Source organism: Martes martes (genome assembly GCF_963455335.1).
Source record: "Martes martes genome assembly, chromosome: 9".
Lineage (NCBI taxonomy): Eukaryota > Metazoa > Chordata > Mammalia > Carnivora > Mustelidae > Martes > Martes martes.
This window is the reverse complement of record NC_137896.1, coordinates 108515981-108539317: the sequence shown is the minus strand read 5'-3', so window position 1 is coordinate 108539317 and position 23337 is coordinate 108515981. Positions and strand designations below refer to the sequence as shown.

The following is a 23337-nucleotide window of genomic DNA, read 5'->3' as shown; positions in this document are numbered from 1 at the left end:
GCCTTTGGCTTAGGTCACAATCCCACAGTTCTGGGATCAAGCCCCACATCAGGCTCCCTGCTCAGTGGGGAGTCGGCTTCTCCCTCTGCCCCTCCCCTGCTCATGTTCTCTGAAATAAATATTTTCTTAAAAAACATACTTTATACCTTAAGAATTTACTCATGATTTTGTTGGGGAAAGAGTATTAAGAGAGAGTTCATAACTAAAAATCAGTATCACTTAGGGGTGCCTGGATGGCACAGTCGGTTGAGCTACCAACTCTCCGTTTCAGCTCAGGTCATGATCTCGGGGTCTGAGATCTAGTCCCCCATCAGCTCCATGCTCACTGTGGAGTCTGCTTAAGACTCGCTCTTCCTCTCCCTCTGCCCCTTCTCTCTAAAACAAACAAATCTTTTAAAAAAATTTTTAAAAAAGTTAATACCACTTAAACCAAATCAAAATGAAATAAGCCGTCACAATCAAATTTTTGTTTCCTAAAATCTTAGATACAAAATAATCTATAACCATCACCATTACTTTTCAGAAGAAGGGAAGACGAGGAGACAATTATTACATAAACTTTAAAATGAAGACATCTTAATTTTGCAACGAATGTGGAAAAGTATTTATAGGGGAAGGGGGAAAAAGTTTTGTTTATTGTAGAGTTAGGTAAACTTGGGTATTATTTGGCAATGAATGAATGAGGAATGTATGTACACAACCCAGTACCATACTCTTAACAGTTCACACACAAAGTTACCCTTGGCAAAACATACTGTGTTCATCATTAAGAGTCTAAAACGCCTTTATGGGGCGCCTGGGTGGCTCAGTGGGTTAAAGCCGCTGCCTTCGGCTCAGGTCATGATCCCATCGTCCTGGGATCGAGCCCCGCATCGGGCTCTCTGCTCAGCGGGGAGCCTGCTTCCTCCCTTCTCTCTCTGCCTGCCTCTGTGCCTACTTGTGATCTGTCTGTCAAATAAATAAATAAAATCTTTAAAACGCCTTTAGACTGAATTTAAATTTTTCTAGGTCTTTAGAGAGCTAAAGGGACACTGGTCCACAGCTATTAAAATTCAAGGGGAAATAAATGTTAATGTGTGTTTAGGTTCCATCTTAACTTTCTATTCAATAGCTCTAAAACTTTTTAGACCCCTGTATCACTTATAAGAGGATTAAGGCAAACTGTCTTTTTAAAGTTAAAATTCAAAATAAAACTTTTACAAAAGATCTAAATGGAACTTCTATTTGTAAAATGTTTAAAAGTCTCAAGATCACAAAATTGCTATTGCCAATATAAACTTCAGTTATTTTGGGTAGATGAAACATTCTTCTTTTTCTTAAAGATAAATATAAAATGGCTATATCATATTTTTATTATAAAAAAGCTATGAATTTGGGGTACCTGGGTGGCTCAGTTGGTTAAGCAACTGCTTTGGCTCAGGTCATGATCCCAGGGTCCTGGGATCGAGTCCTACATTGGGCTCCCTGCTCAGTGAGGAGTCTGCTTCTCTACCTGCTTTATGTGCTATGTCAAATAAATAAATAAATCTTAATAAAAAATGAATTTGATAACAAGTGTGCTATAGTCTCTCTTTTTTAAAAGATTTTACTTATTTTTACGAGAGAGAGAGAGAGAGAGAGTGAGAGAGCACAAGCAAGGGGAGTGGCAGGCAGAGGGAGTGGGGGAAGCAGACTCTCCACTGAGCACGGAGCCCAAGGTAGTACTCGATCCCAAGACCCTGAGATCATGACCTGAGCTGAAGGCAGACGCTTAACCAACCGAGCCACCAAAGCACTCAAGTGTGCTACAGTCTCTTAATACCATGTTTACACCTTCCTTATTATATATTACTTTCCCAAAAAAGGGGAAAAAACAGATCCAGTGGGAGAAAGAATGTTTAATAAATGGTGTTGAAACAAACAGCTATCTGTTCAGAATAAAAACAAAATTAGATCCTTACACCTTGCACCATGTAGAAAAATACATATATTACTCATGGATTCAAGAGTATAAAATAAAAAATGCAAGTACCCAAAATTCTACATACAATTTTAAGGGGTTCAGGGACTCCCTAAAGCCCATTCATGGATCTCAGGTTAGGAACTGTTAATCATAACTTCTATTAAAATCTTAATGCCAAATTCCAGATGTGTTTTTAAGATCAAGTCACATGCAACAAATGAAGATGAACACATTAACTCATTGTTATAACTTTATAAAATCTCCAAACTGGAACTAGAAACAGAGGCATGTCAATACAAATGGACAATGACTTAAAAAAAAAAAAATTACACCAATTTAAATAAGTTTGAGTGCATACTGTACAAGTGTATCCATGTCTGTTAGCCTTTCAGAAATATAAAATCAGCTAAATCTTTAGTACTTAAAATTCATTATGTGCAATGTTATTCTCAAACTTGATTAAAATACTTAATAAATACAAGTTATGTTTAATATGAATAACTGCAACATACTTAAACATCTAAACATATTATAGGAATTCTATAATATTAAAATGCAATACTTTCACCTGCATTAATCTCATACACAATGGAAAAATACTTGCAGATAATCAGCATTAAGAATGCAAATATATTTTCACTGTGGAAGAAAAATAATAAGATTAGAAATCATATATTTGTGTAATCTACAAGGAACCTGTAGATAGTCTACATTATGACATTCTATTTTAAAATGAAAACAATTCAATATTTAACTTTACAACAAATTTACTCAAGGCAAAATATTTGTTTATTACAGAACAGGATCTTAAGTCAAAGTAAGCAAGGCAACATTAGATCAACAATCTTAGAATTTTTTTTTAATGAAGTATAGCTTTAAAATTGTAATAAAGGTGAACATAAATTCTAACATGCTCTTCTCTTCTTATAAATGGGATGATGTAGAAAAGCAAAGCTTCAATGTGTAGGGATTGGAACCATCTGTAAGAATTAAAAAACAAAGTTAACCGTTCATTTCATCAAACTTTCAAGATTATCCTGAATTAGAGTAAATTATTTCACCTTTTTATAAAATCAGAAGCAGAAACATAAAAAAGGAAACTTTCTAGGTAAGGTAAGGGTAAGATTACATTTGTACATCTCTACCAGCAGGTAAGCTACATGAAGACAGGGACTCTGTCCACTGCTACATGCCTACTGCTCTAAACCTTATCTGACACATAGACACACTAGTATTTCTTAGTGAATTAATTAATCATTACAGGTGAACAGTACGGGATTAGGCTTATGTCCATCAGCAAAGCTCACTTTGCAGAATATATCAGAATGGCAATTCCTCTATAAAAGCCAGTTCAGACTGAAAGGGAAGTAATCAGAGAGGGAGACAAAAAAATGAGAGACTCTTAACTCTAGAAAACAAACAGGGTTGCTGGAGGGGAGGTGGGGAGGTCAGGGCATGGGGTAATAGGGTGATGGGCAATAAGGAAGGCATGTGATGTGGTGAGCACTGGGTGTTATATGCAACTGATGAATTACTGAACTCTACATCTGAAACTAATAATTCCATTTATTTATTTATTTTTTTAAGATTTTATTTATTTATTTGACAGATCACAAGCAGAGAGGCAGGCAGAGAGAGAGGAGGAAGCAGGCTCCCTGCAGAGCAGAGAGCCCGATGTGGGGCTCGATCCCAGGATCCTGGGATCATGACCTGAGCTGAAGGCAAAGGCTTTAACCCACTGAGCCACCCAGGCACCCCAGCTAATTCAATTAAAAAAAAAAAAAAAAAAAAAAAGCCCATTCAAACACAGCCTGGAAAACGGCATAAGAATGGAATGCATAGGAAGATATTAATAAGATGAAAAAGTTCCAGGAGATCTAGTATTAAATTCTAAAATTTCTCAAACCCCCCCCCCTCCCAAAAAACCTCCACAAAAATGTTTCCATTTTTAACTTTTCAGACCAGGCAGATAACTCCTCCTCAATTAACTGTGCAAAGAAACAATCCTGGTATCTTAATGTATTAAAAAAATTCTTAATTCCTATAAAGGAAAAAGCACATAAATTAACAAGTACTTGCATGATACTGGAGAGGATAAAAAGATAAATAATCATTCCTGTCTCCAAGGAGTCTAAAATAAATCTTGAGTATGTCTCAAATATGCATATAATTTTAAAGCCTTTAGAAACCTTCTAACACATATTAAGCTTGATTTACTACTTAAAATTTGCTTTTGTGACAAAAAGTTAAATGAAAGTAGGTATTCCTGGTTTTTATCCTTTAATTAAAATTTTCAAACATAAAAAAACACACAGAATGGTATGATAAACCCCAATTTATCTATCACCTAGCACCATTTAGATCCGGGATCAAAATAAAGTACACAGGGGGCACCTGGGTGGCTCAGTGGGTTAAAGTATGCCTTCTGCTCAGGTCATGGTCCCAGGGTCCTGGGATTGAGCCCAACATCGGGATCTCTGTTCCTCGGGGAGCCTGTTTCCTCCTTTCTCTGCCTGCCTCTCTGCCTACTTGTGATCTCTCTCTGTCAAATAAATAAATAAAATCTTAAAAAAAAAAAGTACACAGCACAAAGCTTCAAAAGTTAAATACTTGAGTGTACTTTGTGAGGTAGAAAAAGAGGCCATTACCATTCTGGAGAGAATAATCAGTGACAATTTCATTTAATACAAATTAAAACAATGGAATACCATTTTTCTTCTAACATACTTGTTAAAGACTGAAAATCTGACAAGACTCAGTGTTGGTAAAGAGTGTTGGGAAAACGGGCATTTTCACACACCACAGGTAGAAATGTAAACTGGTGCAACCTTTTTAAAGGGCAATCGAGCAACATCTATCAGAATATAAAACTTTATGTTCTCCAATACTAGGAAACTGCCCTAAGAACACAAAATGTGCAATGATAAGGATGTTACAGTAGTAGAAAAAACAACTGGAAAAACTGTATTCATCAGTGGGGAAATGGGTAAATCAAATTGTGGTATATCTCTACTATGAATAGCTACTCTGGCATGCTTTAAAAAAAAAAAAGTAGTAGCTTTGTATGTGCTGATACAGAAATAGCTCAAAGACGTATTAAGTGAAAACAGCAAGGCACTGAAGAGTATGTATAGAGGAACCATTCTGTATAACTTTTGAAAATGTAGATATACATACACTGAGGAGGAGGAATGAAAGGAAGACAAATAGGTTAGAAGTTGTAGAAAGCTTTGACTTTCATTTTGTACCCTCATGTGCTGTTTTAAGTTTTTTAACCATATAAATATATGTATGACTTTCTTCTAGAAAGATGAACAGGACTGTGGGAGCCAACATTCAAAATGGCCCCAATGATCCCTATCTTCCTAGTATTCACAGCTCTGTACAGCCCCCTCCCTCACTGTACCATAGTTGGTCTGCATGACCATAAGAATACAGCGTAAGTGACAGTATGTCACCTCCAATGTTAGGTCATAGAAGACACTGTGACTTCTGTTTTAGTCTTTTGCTCTCATTCCTCTTGGATCACTCACTCTGAAGGAAGCCAGCTACCATGACGAAATGGCCCATGTAGCTTCACTGGACTTGCAAACCACATAAATTAATTTGGAAATGATTTCTCAATCCCCAATCATGACTTGAAATGACTGTACACCCAGACAACAGCCTGGCTGCAACCTCAAGAGACCCTAAGTTAGAAACACCCAGCTCAACTGCACACAGAATACTGACCCTCAGTTTGCTGTTTAAAGCTGCTAAATGCAGTAATCTGTTACACAGTAAAAGGTTAACTAATGTAAGGATTGTGTGGGTTGTGGGATTTATATGCCTTTTTCCTTCATACTTCTCTATATTAAAACAAAAAACAAAAACCAAAAAACCCCGTAAATGTTATTTTAAAATTACCGTCGATGTTTCTGAAGTAATGCCTACTGAATAATTATGACACAGTTTTACTTACTTGGAACTCTTATCTGGTAGTGATTAAGTGCTGTAAGGGCTTCTACGGCATCAGTTTTGCACTCCCATTCTAACAACCCAGAAAGCGTTTTGGCAGAAGCTAAAACAAAACAAATACAAGTCCAGTTATTTGCTTGTCATCAGCTTAACCAGAAACCTTAAAAAGAGGAATGAGCACTTACGTTTTGCATCAAACACTTTATATTTGATGAATGTAAGAACTTCATGGTCATTACATAACTGTCAAAGAAATGTGAAACTCCATTAAAAATATGGCCAAAATAATATTCCTGCCTTTTTTCTTTTAGAAAGCAAACTTTATGAGGACACCTGGGTAGCTCAGTCAGTTAAGTGTCCGACTCGTAATTTTAGCTCAGGTCATGATCTCAGGGTTGTGAGCATTGGACCCCAGCAGGAAGCCTGCTTAACATTCTCTCTTTGTCCAAATGGCCAAGAGACACATGAAAAGTGCTCATCATCACTCAGCATCAAGGAAATACAAATCAAAAAAACCACAATGAGATACCACCTCACACTGGTCAAAATGGCTAAAATTAACCAGTCAGGAAACGACAAATGTTGGTGAGGATGTGGAGAAAGGGGAACCCTCCTATACTGTTGGTGGAAATGCAAACTGGTGCAGCCACTCTGGAAAACAGTATGGAGGTTCCTCAAAAAGTTGAAAATAGAGCTACTCTATGACCCAGCAATTGCCCTACTGGGTATTTACCCCAAAGATACAAATGTAGTGATCTGAAGGGGCACGGGTACCCGAATGTTTATAGCGGCAATTTCCACAATAGCCAAACTATGGAAAGAGCCTATCTGTCCATCAACAGATGAATGGATAAAGAAGATGTGGTACATATATACACTGGAATATTACTCAGCCATCAAAAAACTGGAATCTTGCCATTTGCTGAGATGGATGGAGCTAGAAGGTATTATGCTAAGCAAAATAAGTCAATCAGAGAAACACAATTATCATATGATCTCACTGATACGTGGAATTTGAGAAACAAGGCAGAGGGCCTTTGGAGAAGAGAGGAAAAAATGAAATAAGACAAAACCAGAGGGAGACAAACCATAGAACACTTTTAGTCTCAGGAAACAAACTGAGGGTTGCTGGAGTGGAGAGGGGGTGAGAGTGATGGGGTGGCTGGGTGATGGACACTGGGGAGGGTATGTGCTATGGTGAGTGCTGTCAACTGTGTAAAACTGATGAATCACAAACCTGTACCCCTAAAACAAAAATACACTATCTATTAATAAAAGTAAATTAATTAAAAAAGAAAAAAGCACCCGACTCATGATTTCTACTCAGATCAAGATCTCAGGGTTGTGAGATCTAGCCCCGCCTCAGGCTGCATGCTCCGTGGGAGTCTGCTTGAGATTCTCTCTCCTCCTGCCCTTCCCCTCCCCCACTGAGGTGCGCACACACACTCTTTCAAGTGAGTAAATAAATCTTTAAAAAAAAAGATTCTGCCTCACCCCTCTGTGCACACATGTGCTCATGTTCTTACTCATTCTCTCTAGAAAAAAGAAAAAGTAATCCTTATAGCAGCATTTAAGTCTGGCATGAATGAATGAAATCAAACATGTTTTAGATTGTTAAGTTCTATGAGAAAATCAACATTAAAAAGGGATGTTCAATAAACTATGTAAATAATTTCGTGCTATACAATAAACCACAGATTTATAGATTTATAACTAAAATATGTATTCTCAGAGTTGTCAGAATATATCTAGTATCCAAGGTTGGGAGTGGAGTTTCAGAAAAATCAGTTCTTTTCTGAAGCATTTCCTAGAGTTTGGCAAAAGAGCAGGGATACATAAAATTTTGCTATGGGCAAGATTTTGTTTCTTAAAGATTTTATTTGTTTTCACAAGACAGAGAGCATGAGCAGGGGGAGAGGAGGGGCAAAGGGAGAGGGAGAAGCAGGCTCTCTGAGCAGGGAGCCTGATGCAGGACTCGAAAAAATGACCCTGGGATCATGACCTGAGCTGAAGGCCAACGCTTAACCAACTGAGCCACCCAGACGCCCCCTGTTATGGGCAAGATTTAAGGGCATAATAAAAGAGTTTTTTTTTTTAAGATTTTATTTTTACTTATTTGACAGACAGAGATCACAAGCAGGCAGAGAGGCAGGCAGAGAAAGAGAGCGGGTAGCAGGCTCCCCGCAGAGCAGAGAGCCCGATTCGGGGCTCGATCCCAGGACCCTGGGACCATGACCCGAGCCGAAGGCAGAGGCTTTAACCCACTGAGCCACCCAGGTGCCCCATAAAAGAGCTTTCTGAATGGAGAAATCAGGTATCTCATTCTAATTCCAGCTCTCAAAAAGAACAAGCCACAGGGCGCCTGAGTGGCTCAGTCCTTAAGCATCTGCCTTCGGTTCAGGTCATGATCCCGAGGTCCTGGGATCGAGTCCTGCATCAGGCTCCCTGCTTGGTGGGAAGCCTGCTTTTCCCTCTCCCACTCCACCTGCTTGTATTCCCTCTCTCTGTGTCAAATAAATAAAATTAAAACAAACAAACAAAAAAGAGCCACAAACCAACAAAAGACTAAAAAGACTAAGGCAGATTGGGGACCAGAAAAGTCCAATGGTCAAAGAGTAACTATAAAGACCGAAATAAATAACAGAATACTGATAACATCAAATGCAGATGATGAATAAAGCAAGACTTTAAAATGAGGCTAAAATATGATAAATTTTAAAATAATAAATAGGATTTCTTTACCTTTGTGAAAGTCTCCTCTGTGACACACAATGGAACATTATAATAATGCAACACACATGAGGGTGGTTGAATTATATTCTTAGATGCTTGACCAGCACTTGTAAAGCGATTATTTTTGCTCATTGCAAAATCCTTGTAGCTACTTGTACCATCCTCCAGCTCAAATATTTGACTGGGAACAACTGAATGTTGTTTAGACACACTAAGGATTGGGAAGGAAAAAGGTAGAGAACATACCTTGTTAGACAAAAAGCAACAAGTAGGCAGTGTCAAAATATTAGTATCTATGCCTGCATCAATTTTGACAGATAAGACAAATGTAGACATTTAAATATGATTTAATTATTTAATATTTTAAACATTTACTTGAATGTTAAATTATCATCCATCACTCTTATAGTTTAGGTATATTCTCAAATTGGGAAACTTTACATAAAACTTGCCCATTTTTAACATGCTGTTTTATCATAACACTAAAAACTAGGTATAGGTGGGCAAAACCTGAATTATATGACCCTAACATATTTTGTCTAAAATGGTAACATTATAGGTGCTAGTTTCAAATGTGCTCTCAATTACATTAAAATTTCTGAAACTGAAATTAATATTTAATAAAAATGATTTTTTAATACTTTTAAAATTTACCACTTAAGATAATTACCAAACATTAAGTCTTTTTCCAAATAATTTGACATTGTTAAGATGTGTGACAGCTCTTTCTACAGCATACTCATCACCCATTTCTACCAGTGCTGTACCAGGAATGGTCTTCATAAATTTTACCTGTAAATACAAAAATCCCAAAACGGTGACTATTTATTTCCCTTCTACAATAACAGAATTTCTTAAAGAGAGTATGATTTAAGTGGCTGAAGTCAAATACAGAAGATCACCTGGAATCTTACTTTACTCTGCTGTGCTATTAGACCCTTGTAATTCAACAACGTTACAAAGGAAGACCATAATTCCATTGTGAAGCACAATGAAGAAGAGCACAGGTTTACCCTGGCTCTGCTATTTATTGTGTGATTTGGGGCAACTTTCTTCTCTGAGTCACAGGATTTCCTATAAAACAGAGATAATGATAGTATCTGGTAGGGCTCATCAATATTTATTCATTCAACAAATATTTATTAGGTGCCTAAAGTGTTTTGATAAACATTGTGCTGGGTACTAGGGATTAATAGTGAACATAACAGACACGGTCTTCTTGAAACTTATATTCTGGTAGGTAGCTCAAAAATTTTAAAGTAAATAATAATTCCCAGCTACTCAGAATGCTGTTACAGCAATAAACAAGATGCTATAAGAAATAATGCATGATGGCCTTGAGACAGCACTGCCAGCAGGAAGGCTTGTACAAGGTAGGGTCAGTTTTAAAAACAGGCATACTTCACAATATTTCATGACATCTTGGGCAGAGGCCACACTTATCCTCTTATTCTATTCTAATATTAGTAGATAACATGATCGTAATAAGGGTTAAATGGGTAAAGTATGATAATAATTCAGCCAGTACCTACTCCTTAGAAACTCCTTAAATAGCTATTCTGTACCACTAACATTCATAACACCTTGAACATACTTTTTATTTGTTAGCCTTAAAAGAAAACTACAAATGTATTTACATAACACATGCCACATAGCATTTATACCCACCCTTGCAACTACCAATTTTAATGGGCTCTTGCAATGTTTTTATACCATACCTGTACTTGAACAAAACTTGGTGGTGGCAGGGCTTTTCAGCTTTACTTGAAATCAGAGCCCGAAGTGGGACTCGATCCCAGGATCCTGGGATCATGACCCAAGCCGAAGGCAGAGGCTTTAACCCACTGAGCCACCCAGGCGCCCCTATACAGGTCTTTTAAAGGATTACCATAGCTTAAGTTTCATGTATCATAATTGTTTAAAATACATAAAAATTTTTGACATGTGAGACTGGAATTGTTCAAGTTTATTAAACAAAGTTATTTAGGTTTCTAAATCTAGAGACAACTAGTTCATAACAGAAAAGACAAAGACATCCTAAAGATGTTGATTAAACTGATTCTGATTGTCTACAAATGTGAAAAGCACGAACAGGAAAGTAACATTACGTGGTAAGATTAAAATACATTAAAGCCCATTTAGTTAACAAACATGCAGTTCCTAAACCTTAACTAACACCTAGATGTCTAAGATAAATGTCTGTGTGAAAAAATCTGAACTACTTCTCCCAATGTTGCTAAATCTGTTCATGTATTCCTGGCAAGTTATATAAGAAGAAATACCCCATATGTTATCCCTAGACCAAATGTGGGATTTTCTTTTTCTTTTCTAAATGCAGTCAAATGGTTATGATGAGGAAATTCTTGTTTCAGAGAGTTTCTGAGTTGCTTTCTCAGTTCAAGGAGCCTTTATTTTGGAATTAATGAACCAAGAACTCAGAGTACCAACTTTTCAAGCCATGCTCCTGCTCCCACACATTTATGACTCACATGCTTGTACCTTTTTATTGTTGTGAAAAGAACACTAAAATCACTTTAAACAATAGAGAAAATAACATTATCTCAGTACTGAAACTCACTGGCAAGTGTATCAAACAAGTGGTAACTTAAGATGACCAATCACTTCCCCAGTTAAATTTTCCATGATTCTTTAGAAAATAGTTTAAGTATCTACTTTATGATAGGAACTATTTTAAATATTTATGAGATATCAATGAACAAAATATCACAGATCTGGGGAAATGGCTGTCTAATAAAAATAAGGTCATAGCTTTAAAGATCTTTAAAATATGTAAAATTTAAGTGTTTTGCTACTTTTTGAGTATAAGCCTCCAGATATAGTTTTGGACACATACTTTCAAAGGGGGTCAGTTTCAAATACTGATAGAGCTAAAAGTACATTGTTCCTCAGAAGATACTAGAACTCTAGCATTTGGGAGGCAAGTATTCAAATCTAGAACTCTCCTAAAATTGAGGACTTGTGGCCAAGCTCCATTTGCTCTTTCAAATTCTATAGTTCAAATGTTAAGTGTTAGAAATACTTGGCAATGATAAAAAAAAATACAGGCTAGTAACTGACTAAACTATTGTTTTGGACTTCCATTTACATTAGCTATTTTTATTAAAGTATTTTAGTACCAATAACCTACACTGATCACTTACCAACAAAAAACAATTTCTGAAGTTCCTACGTAATAAATTTTTAGCTTATGTGGGTTACTACTAAAAGAACTTTTATGTTCCTAATACAAGGAGAAGACATATATATTTGCTGCCTTTTCAAACTTTCCTACTAGGTATCCTAGTAAAAGAAATTAATATAAAACGAAACTTACCTTTTCAATATTTCCGTATAAGCAGAATAAGTTGAACACTCTTGAACAATTCATTTTTAGCTGATGTAATCCACTAACCATTACAACTGACCCAGAGGGGTTTCCTCCATGCATGTAAGAGGAAGAAGCCTGTGGTAATGGATATGCAACAAGCTCAGGCGTATCTCGAGAGCCCATTCTGTAACGACTTGGTAAAGGCAACAACGGACCATGGGATCCTATAAAAATGATAAACAAAACAAAACACAACTTAGCAGATACACTTCACCACTAAAAGTAAACTGTTAGTATTAGCTAGTTTGATGTATGTCCAAGGAAATCTCAAACATATTAATATTCAAATATAACCTGTGGGGATTAATAAAATCTGTTTCTGTGTACCAGATCCAAGATACACTGACCTGCACACCTCTGCATATACATTGGGCTTAAAGTTTATATCTTTAAAAATACTATTTAACAAAAAAGTATGTAAGATCAAGCCACAGATAGCAGGGATGGGGAGAATCAGTGTAAAACTTTGGGCCGCTGTGTATAAATTATATCTCAAATTTAAAAAAACAAAAACAAAAAACCTTCTGCCAACATCTTTTGGAGGATAATACAATAAAATATACAGTGAAATCTCAGAAACTCTCTATACAGACATTAAAAAAAAGAACACCTCTTTAGTTCCACTGAAAAGCTATCTCCTTGAATATATTTTACTGTAACATGCTTTCCGGTATTTCATTACCCTAATTCTAATTTAGGAAACAAAACCCCTAATTTCATTAATATCTTATCGACTCAAAGGTATCATTTATGCAGCACCCTGCATTATCTGAAACAACATCAAGAACCCAGAATAATGCCTGAACAGCTGAAACTGTTGTCACAAAACACACACAAATCTATGTCTCATACTGAGAATCCTTATTAAGAACTAACTTTCTAATTTTAGAGTAGTTCTAAACAACTTTGATTTATCCAATTTTCCCATCTGTAACAGATTGGAAGTAACAAGAAAAATAAAGCTAAAAAGTCAATGGAACAGACACGAAAGGGGGAGTCTGGAGAAACTGATACTAAAGGCAGGCATAGGGCACATTCACAACAGCAAGAAGAGAGAGTTCTAAAAAATGAGAAGCAACTAAGACACCAACTCATAAACTGGTGGTTGCTGGAGGAAAGAAAAGAGGGGGTGAAATAGGAAAAGAGGATCAAGTATCAACTCTCAGTACAAAAAAATAAGTCTCCAGGATGAAAAGTACTGCAGAGGGAATATGGTCAGTAATACTGTAATAACACTGTATAGTACACCACACTCATCATGGTGAGCACCGCACACGGCACAGAATCATCAACCTCTCTGTTGTACACTCAACTAATGTCACAGTGTATGTCAACTATACTTCGACTTAAAAGTAGCAACTAAAATGGAGGCATAGCTCAGAAATATAAACCCATACATGTTAGATACTCCTGAGTTAGTGATTACAGAAGCATACTCTTGTAACATGGAAAGGTCCTCCTGATGTTCAAGAAACCAATCCAAAGACCCAAGTCTTTTCTTCATTTCTCAAGAAGAACATGTAATGCTACAGAACCTCATTTTTATGTAAAACTAAGGGACACCTGTCATCCACTAAGTAAGTTACCAAGAACTATATTTTGGTATTCATAGCATGCTACTAGAGCTTATGCAGACTCTAGTTCACTATTTAGTATTCTTAACATAGCTGTCATTCATAACAACACAGCAATACTACCAGTGAGCATAAACACAGTGTGAGTTCCTACAATTTCATGGAGGAAGAAACACTTCATTAATGCATCATCAGTGTTGCCTTAAACCATCAACTGCCCTTCTTGCTGATGATTAGTAGTTTATCAAAACAATAGAGCTCATGGTGAGTTACTTGTTAGTAGCAACACATATTTTGAACTCCAATTTAAACTTTATACATATGTTGGGGTCAAATATCAATCATTCTTATCCCTACTGCAGAAGTACATATCCATACTACACCATCCCTTCGCTACCATCGTTTGCTTTAAAGACACTTCACTATGGGGCGCCTGGGTGGCTCAGTGGGTTAAAGCCTCTGCCTTCAGCTCAGGTCATGATCCCAAGGTCCTGGGATCGAGCCCCGCGTCGGGCTCTCTGCTCAGTGGTTGTGATCTCTCTCTGTCAAATAAATAAAATCTTAAAAATATATATATACTTCACTATTATCACTAAATTTTCTTTTTCATAGAGAGTAGAAAGATGTGTAGTGGATGGGCAATGAAAACTTCCACTCTGCTTAAGTTGGTCAATGTCCAAAAATGTTGAGATCCACTACCATAGGTAACAAATGAATTCAGTGCTAGAGAATGTAGCTGATGTTTGTAATTATGACCTTAGCCCTCAGGATTAAATTATGTTATCTATACTATTTAAATTGTTGCCTATATTGTTTAAGAAGAAAAAGTAGAAATCTTTTTAAAGGTTTCTATACATAAAAAGTTCATAGAAAATGTTTTGATGCTTAAAAAGCTAATACTTCAGGGGCGCCTGGGTGGCTCAGTGGTTGGGCCTCTGCCTTCGGCTCGGGTCATGATCTCAGGGTCCTGGGATCGGGCCCTGCATCAGGCTTTCTGCTCAGCGTGGAGCCTGCTTCCCTTCCTCTCTCTCTACCTGCCCCTCTGCCTACTTGTGATCTCTGTCTGTCAAATAAATAAATAAAATCTTTAAAAAAAAAAAAAAAAGCTAATACTTCAGGTATTTAAAAAATTCGATTACGTGGAAAATGCTACATAAATGCATTATCATCTGGAAGGCATTTCTCATCCTTATACTTTAAAATCTCTGGTCCAGGAGCCATATCCAAAGATGCTAGCAATTCATATACAAAATTTTCTTAGACCCACAGAAAACAAATTTGTATAAAAGTGGTAAAAATACTTTTCAAGTATGAGGGCATCTACCAGTTCACCTCATAGGATAGTGCTTCCCCAAGTAAAAGATTTAAAGAATTCTGAGAGCACAGATTTATACTACTATAATAAACCAATGAATAAATCTAATCTAATTAAGTCATTAAACCTTTTCTATTCCCTCATTCTCATATTCCATCATAAAGGAAAAGCCACCTACGAAATGACACCAAAATGCAAAAAAACACCTATTTTGCTGAACTGCTGATCTGAAGGGATACAGATATGATCTGCAGTTTTTAAACAGGCTCAATATATCACTAGCACCTACTCCCATCTTCTTTGCTTTTCCCCCAATTTCCTCACCTTACTTCTCTTTCTCTACCTCTTTGTATTCATCTCTCTCTCTTCCTATACTCTGTTCTGCTTACTCCCCTAGGGAAGTTAAACAAGTTATCCTCAGAGAGTTAACATTTCAATGGATACAGCTCAGAATGGCTGTCCCTACACAACCCCACAACCAGTCCTCCTCAGCAGGACCCTATTTAACTGCCAATGCAAAGAATTTTGCACCTCTCTTTAGTAAGCTTACATTTTAAAATTTACACACACACACACAAACACACAAAATTAATTAGGGTATGAAACTGACAAAGAATTTCACAATAGGCTTCTTAAAAATATAGAGTTCTTCTACGCATGCATATAATATACTTTTATTTATATCAATATTCAGTAAGATGTATTTTATGAAGAAAGGCAAACCTGAAAACCCAGAATGAGAAAATAGTCTGTGTCAACAATACCACAGCAGGGTTCTTTGTCCTTCATTTATTCTTTCACAGACTTTTCTAGACCCCTTGGCAAAATATTTAAACAATTTTTAGCTTTCCGCCGACTGCCATGACACATACACTCCACAACTATACTACAAACTTGTGATAAGCAATTCTTTGTAACCTCCCACTATGGAAAGCACAGTCGGCTCCTAATAAGTGTTTCTTTACTACAGAGCAGAACTATCTACATGACCAGATTTAATATTTATGGTCTTAAAGAAACAGCTAAGAAAAATGATCAAGGAACTCACTGAAACCACTAGAGGAAGATTTTCATTATATACCAAACTAACTATTTTGACAACAAAGAGATTGTTTCAATCACTTCTTCCAGACAGACTACCATAGCAACCTGAACAAACACACACATATGCACACACACACATACACACAAACACACAGGTAATAAATCCCAGAGTTCAAAAAAAGACACTAAGGAATAGCTAAAACTCACGGCTAAGAACAGTCATCAAACATGTAGGCAATCTGAAAACATTACGGACAATAGGCAACACCGGGAGATTTTAGAAGATAAATCCCAAGAGTACAATATAGCAATTTCTATCTTCTACAGCTTCTTATAGCATTGTACTTCAGCCTTAAACCACAGAATAGGTGGGGTCAATAACCACTACTAAAAACTAAAGAAGATCTAAAAACACAGAACTTATAACCAGTTGCAAGTTTAATCAATAACAATTCTCAACATCTACCCCTGCAAGAACAATAGTCTGATGTCGAACTTTTTCCTGGGGAAGAGTATTATTTAACCTTACCAACATAGTTAACGTTAAAACTGAGAAGTTTTAAAAGAGGAATTAAGTACAAACAAATTTAGCCAAAGCCAAAATACCAACTGTAGAACTAAAGAATTAGGCTCTAACCAGAAACATGTTTCTTTTTGACAAATGCCACATTCTTTCTGCCTTTATTGCTCAAAGTTCCTCTTTGTTCCTAATTGCTAGAATGGAAGAAAATATACTTACTAAACAATAATATTTCCTTTTGGTCCTCTAACAAACCAGTGCCCATTACTAATCAAAACCAAACCAAACCAAAATGGTAAAAAAAGCTTTCAACCCCCAACCAATAGCTCTCATTCATCTCAAGGATTATATGATAAATCAATATCCTAAGAAAACAAAGGATTCTGGACAACTCTTTGGGTGTACATTATAAGGGACTGATCCCCTATAAACCAAGTCAGGTGAGCAGAAAAAATAGAGACAAGAAATGTGCCATTCTTCATCAGAAATGCAAAAATTCTAATAGTTCGTCTATACTACCTTCCTTCTGCCTTGACAAACTTACCATAGCCATCATGTCTAAACGAAGAAGGGTGTTCTCCCAAAATGGCTTGTCTCTGGCGACCCTTTCCTCTATCTGACACAAAAGTAGAAACATGGTTTTAACAATTTTGACCCAAGTACTTAACAGAGTACTCACATGGGAAACACCCATTCAAAACATCCATTACAATTCATGAAAGAAATAGGATTCCTGGTTAACTTTAAACATCCATTCATATCCAATTTAAATACAAACACCAAGAGTTTAAGGAAGTAATTCTATCTAACAAATTCCACTTAGCTTGAAAATATCTTTTTGGCAAATGCCAAATACAATCACACTTTCAAATTTAAGGAAAGAATGGATACTTTTCAGGAAGTGAACATACACAATGCTAGAGTTTGACACTGTACAGAAGTTTTTACCAATACATGTCTTTAAAACAAGCTTTAAGTGCAGTACTTTTGAAAGACAGTACCTGAATCATACTATTAGCTTCAACAGCAACACATTTTCAAAGTGGGCTTCTTTCAAGAAGTTCAGCATAAGCCAACAACAACCTGTATTACATGGTTTCACAATCAGTAAACACAGAGTATTTTGAATGTATATACACATATTTACAAACACCTACTGACTTGAGAGCTGGAAATTTGCACATCACTGGCCCATTTTATATCATGGATTGGTCATTGTCTATAGACCTTAACACCAGGCAGGACTATGAGCACCCCCCAAAGTTTAAATATGCCAAGATAAAGCTAACCAAGGGGGCTACATTATTGGATGAGAGTACTACAATACTCCTAAAAAATAATTTTTATGCTAGCTATGTTTTCAGGAAAGGCATGCCAATTTTCCTAAAGTTAATTTGAAACATCCAAAAAAAAATCACTTGTAAGTTTCTAAAATAGCACTTCCTATGTTGGTTGGTAAATTTTAGAAATTACTGTATAATACTTTTATAAAGTTTGCTGATCAAATTATAGTACCAAATAAGATTTTTTTTTAAATTTATCTTATGAATCTGGTCATTCTAATCTTTGAAAATTCACAGAGAGGCTTTCTATAAATCCTTAGTCACCTAAACAAATGAGATTTATGGGAGATGAGAAATAATTTTCACTTCAGCCTAGAGAAGTACCATTTTAAGTACCTATTCCAAGTTAGCATAGCATTAAAAGGGACCTAAGAAGTCATCTAATTCACCTTTTATTCAGTGTATAAATTCTCTTTACACCATCCCTATCAAATGGAACCATCTAGCCCTCTGCTTACCCAATACCAATAACAATGTACTTACTACCTTCACTACCTTCCTTTACATTTTCAGTTGGTCCTAAATAACGAGATAATTTTTGTATTGTATATAAATTGGTCCTCTACCCATTTTCTATCCCGTTTGGGACTCACAGACTTAGTCTCTCTCCAAAAACCCTCTCAAATGTTTCCAAGTTATTAAGATCCTCCCTCCATTTCCCCAAAGTCATTTCTTCTCCAGTCATTCACAGTTCCTTCTTTCCATTACATGGGTTCCAGCATCATCATTTAAGTCCCGCTCCTCCTGAATTAATCCAGTCTGCTAATCCCTTCTGTTAATATTCCTCTACTTAAGCATGCTACCAAACACTACATGCAATTCCTTATCTAATCTAAGGAATCTTAAACCAAAAACACCATAATGTCTTCATGGCTCAGTTTTACTGATACAGTTAACAGTTGTGCTATATAAAGGAAAGAGCACTAGACTGGGAATCAGAAGATTCCAATTTAACCACTAACTTGCTGTATAATCACAGAAACTGACGATCTTCATTCATAAAATGAAGGAGTTAGAGTGGATGGTCTCCCAAGGTATCTTTCAGCCAAACATTCTCATTATTAATAGTTCTCTTCATCTGAAGCATTCACTACCTAATATAAGGTCACATGAAACAAAAAGTATGCAGAAGAGTCAAATGCTGATTACATTAGTCTATAAATAGTGGTTTGTGACTTTTCATGAATTCATCTGAAATCTGATGGAAGCTTTATACTTTCTCCCCCAAAAATGCACACATACACAAGTTTTGTTTAACATTTCTGGAATGATTCTCTGGAGTCCAGGCTAAGAACTTTTTATAGTAAGTGTAATTTGGGCTGAAAAGGACTTTTAAAAATGAGGTTGTATTTATTACAGAGTTCCTTTTGGTAGAAAAACTTACAATTCAGTATCAACTTGAGTGGAAGATGAAGTCACTACAAAAACAATAACAGAAACTGCTAGACTTAGAAAGCAAGAGTATTTTCCCCTTGAAAACTAACTGAACTTCCGTTTTACTTCTTTATATTTCACTATTTAAATATCTACCTCACACATTTCTAACCTTTTCCGATTATAATTCCTTGTATGAAAAACTAATCTAAGCTGGCTCTGCGTAAACTTTAGACCTTCTAAAAAAAAAAAAAAGATGTAAACACTATTATAATAAGAAGCACATCTACAAGTATTTTAAAAGACATTAAGAGAAATGTAACCAAAACTGTTTCGAGTTTAAAAAAAAAGTATTCAATAACAGATTGTAATTTCACAGAAGTGAGAGATTTCTCATCAACCACTTGTTCTGTTGTTTGAGTACTAAGGTTTTCTTTTCCAATACTGTGTTCAACTGTACCAAGCCTATGCCAAGCAGATTTGTAAGTAGGGAAAAATGTGGGGTCCAGCCAAAGCTGCATCACAATACAAACCTGTTTGCAACCCCATGCATAGGGCAAGATGGTTTCCTAAGAATTGAGAATTAAAGGGGCCAATCATCCGAAGTTCTAAATATTGCAACATGCAAAGGATCATCATACTGTGTTGTCTTTTGTGATGTTTTCTTTTGTTAAGAATACATGCACTATGGAGTCCCTATTGCCCAAGATATTCTGGGTGCCATAAAAGTTTTTCCTACTTTATGGACTTTTATAGATATGCTCATCTTGGTGAGTTTTCTCAACATGTGGTTCAAACACTGATATTGTAGTTGAGGTGTAGCCAATACTGCAGCCCCCTTGTTTTTACAAGATCCACATTTTAACTTGTATATTCCAGAATTGCCACACAGTTAGTTGAACAATTTTATCAGTCAAACCTATGCTCATGAAATTTATAAGTTATAGGTGGAAATGCATTTCAAGTGAAATGCTCTTATTTTAAGATTTATCAAGCTTAAATATAGTCTATCTTGAACAGACATGTTACTTTCACCTACATTTGAAATGTCAAAATTTCTAGTTACACAAGTTAACATGAATGATAACCTTAAATTGTTACAAAAAGTGACAACTTATAAACAGCCACTTTACAAAAAAAAAAAATCAAACCACACAGAAACCATCTTTTACATATAATGCAACTTTTCATCATTATGTTAATGTGCTCAATGTCCACAGTTAAGGAAAAAAAACCCAAAAGAGTAAATTGGAGTGCAGCAAATGTGCACCTTTCTAAACCTTTTATCTTTAATATCTGTGTGGATTGGTTGAGCAATAGCAATTCTCAAGACCTATAGATAAACTGGCCCTGGTTATCTGCCAATTAACAATTTGAATCTGAGCTGAAAACAGTTACATTAATGGGCATTAAGATTTACAACATTGTAAATAAAGTCTAGTACCCGTTAGTGAAAAGTCTTAAATTCTACAACTGGAACCTTAAGGGAAATCAGACCAATATACACATACAACTTGAATAAATGGGCACAGTCTATCATGGTGTTCATCCCATGCAAGTCTGAAGTACTGTTAAGTGTCCTCCTTTAAAAACTTGGGGTGATGGTGCATGCAGTATGCAGTCAAGGTGAATTGCAAGTCTGAGTTTTTCAGAGGGCTTTTTGCTGATGCCGATGTTGTGCATGATGAAGTGTAGAGTCAGCCTGTTGGAGTCGTCTATCCTTCTTAATGCCTCGTCCAGCTTGGGGGAAAAGTCCTTTCCATAGAGAAGCAGTGTGCAAGTTTGCAGTTTGTAAGGAATATTCTGAATCAGTTTCCTCTCCTCCAAAGAGAGAGAGCTGCTTGGAGAAATGCAAGTCCTTGAACTGCGGGCGTGCCTGTATGTATGGGCTCCTTGTTGAACTAAATATAAATAACTCAGCACATACCAGTAGGGGGCACTAATTTCAAGGTTATTTTCCAGCATTACATGGCCTTTCACAACAAAAGCATTCACCAACAAGGTTTTCATTTAAATGCACTAGCTCACCTCAGGAAAAAGGAATCTAACTGCATGTAAAAATTTGTCAGCAGATGTAAGTACATTCTAAAATGCATAAAATACTTACCTCGCCTTCCCAAATATGGTTTAGTGTAGTCCCAACTGTCATTGTCATTCCTAATAACATTTAGACGAGTTGGCTGTTAAGATCAAAAAGAAAATAAGCTCAAACTGTACAACCAAAGCATAAATATTTCTTTGGCAAAGTGTTGAAAATATATTTACCCTTGCATATTCGATTTTTAGTGTGCAACATCCAGCATAAATATCTGCTCCATTGAGTGCTGCTTTAGCTTTCTGGGCACAAAGGACTGATTCAAACATAAGCTCTATTAAGGAAATTTGGTTTAAAGTGTCTAATATTTAATCATTATTCACTGCCTAAGAAAAGGACCGAAAAATAATCAACTATAACTCTCACTTCCAGAAATGTTTTACCAATAAAATTTCTAGATGAATTTTAGGAGAATTTATTTTTAAGATCCAGGGCACAAAAGAAAACATAGTAAACCAAACTATCTATATTAACCCTTCTAAATCATCAAAAGAACTTTATAAACTGAAAAGAAGAGGGGAAATGGAGCATGATCCAATTCCCTGGCAAATGATGACATTCTGTTATCTTGAAACAGGAAATATTTTACTCTTAAAGGAGAAAAACATTACCAAAAGAACAAACTATATAAAGCAAATATTTGATTTTTATATATTTCTGAGAAGGCAGAGTTTTATAATCATTTAACTATCTTCATCTTATTGGTTTTAAAAAATTACTTCGGCCTATAGTTGTTCAAGAAAAAACAAAATCAAACCACCAAAATGGTTTAAAAAAAGGGGGGGGCAAAAACACCTTGCTTGAAGTCAACACCATTAAGAGTTTGCTGTATACCCCCACCTTTCTCTATGCATACACATGTACACATAGGTTGGGGGGGATAGTTATTTTTTTTACATGGGATTATATAATACATACTTTGTATGTATTGCCTATATATTTGCAACTTGCTCTTTTTACTCAACAAACAACAACAACAACAAAGTTCTTATATAAACTATGACCCATTTGAAAAACTCAACAAAAAAAGGTAAGAAGAGTTTTATATTACTGACTCTCTAAAGTTTTGGTACTTCCAAACTACCTATTTTAAGGAGAGAGTCAAAAAAGTCTATCTGGGTACATTTTAAAAAGGTACAAATGAGCACTGGGTGTTATACACAACTAATGAATCACTGGACAATACAACAAAAACTAATGATGTACTATATGCTGGCTAACTGAACACAAAAATTTATTTTTTTTAAAGGTTTTATTTATTTATTTGATAGAGAGAGAGAGATCACAAGTAGGCAGAGAGGCAGGCAGAGAGAGGGGGAAGCAGGCTCCCCGCTGAGCAGAGAGCTCCATGCGGGGCTCGGGGCTCGATCCCGGGAACCTGAGACCATGACCTGAGCCGAAGGCAGAAGCTTAACCCACTGAGCCACTCAGGCGCCCCACAACAAAAAATTTTTAAAAATAAAATAAAAAGGTACAAATGAACACATTATCAAAAAATGTTATTTTTTTCCCTATTAAAAAGACAAAGAACACTATGAGATGAAGTATGGGAATGTTTTTAGGTAGCAAGTTATTCTTATCTGTGGGTACTGCAGTTTCATTTTTAAATCTAAAACAAGTAGGTTTTTGGTGAAGAGCAGAGAATAAATACCACTTGTCAAGATATGATTAAGCAGGAAAAAATAAGACCATATTACACAGCAATCTTCTACATCAATAAAAAAATTTCTAAGTAAAGGATATTCAACCATTGCTTGTATCCCATTTCTCTTGAATATAACAATACGTTGTACTTTTCCAACTGGGTTGCATACAGTATATAAAACATCCTATGAAGGAAAGAAAACAAAATTTTTTCACATTTGACATTTGGAAAAAGAAGAAAATGATACCCTGCTTTTTTTAACTTAAAAAAAAAATACCCTCAAGATGTCATTTTTATTCATTACTCATTAAACTTTTAAAAACTGTTATACTTCTAAAGTTATTTCCTCACCCATACAGTATAACAAACATCGGAAAAGTTACCATGAAACATTTCAAAAGGACTGT

The 23337-nt window shown here is 35.9% G+C and overlaps 1 protein-coding gene across 2 annotated transcripts in view; it reads right to left on the bottom strand.

Moving 5' to 3' along the window:
- Nucleotides 1–1858: 1858 nt before the first annotated feature.
- The window catches only part of HNRNPLL (heterogeneous nuclear ribonucleoprotein L like), a 35405-nt gene continuing 13926 nt past the window's right edge, over nt 1859–23337 (bottom strand). The window contains exons 4-13 of one of the 2 annotated variants that reach the window (XM_080814584.1): nt 23034–23114; nt 21456–21557; nt 21298–21370; nt 17018–17089; nt 11967–12184; nt 9303–9424; nt 8642–8843; nt 6085–6142; nt 5904–6002; nt 1859–2922 (exon numbers count right to left, since the gene is read on the bottom strand). In XM_080814584.1, coding sequence (XP_080670710.1) covers nt 2867–2922; nt 5904–6002; nt 6085–6142; nt 8642–8843; nt 9303–9424; nt 11967–12184; nt 17018–17089; nt 21298–21370; nt 21456–21557; nt 23034–23114 — 1083 coding nt within the window. In that variant the 3' untranslated portion in view covers nt 1859–2866. Of the gene's footprint in view, nt 2923–5903; nt 6003–6084; nt 6143–8641; nt 8844–9302; nt 9425–11966; nt 12185–17017; nt 17090–21297; nt 21371–21455; nt 21558–23028; nt 23115–23337 lie in introns of both variants that reach the window. The other variant, XM_080814585.1, reaches the window with a different exon arrangement.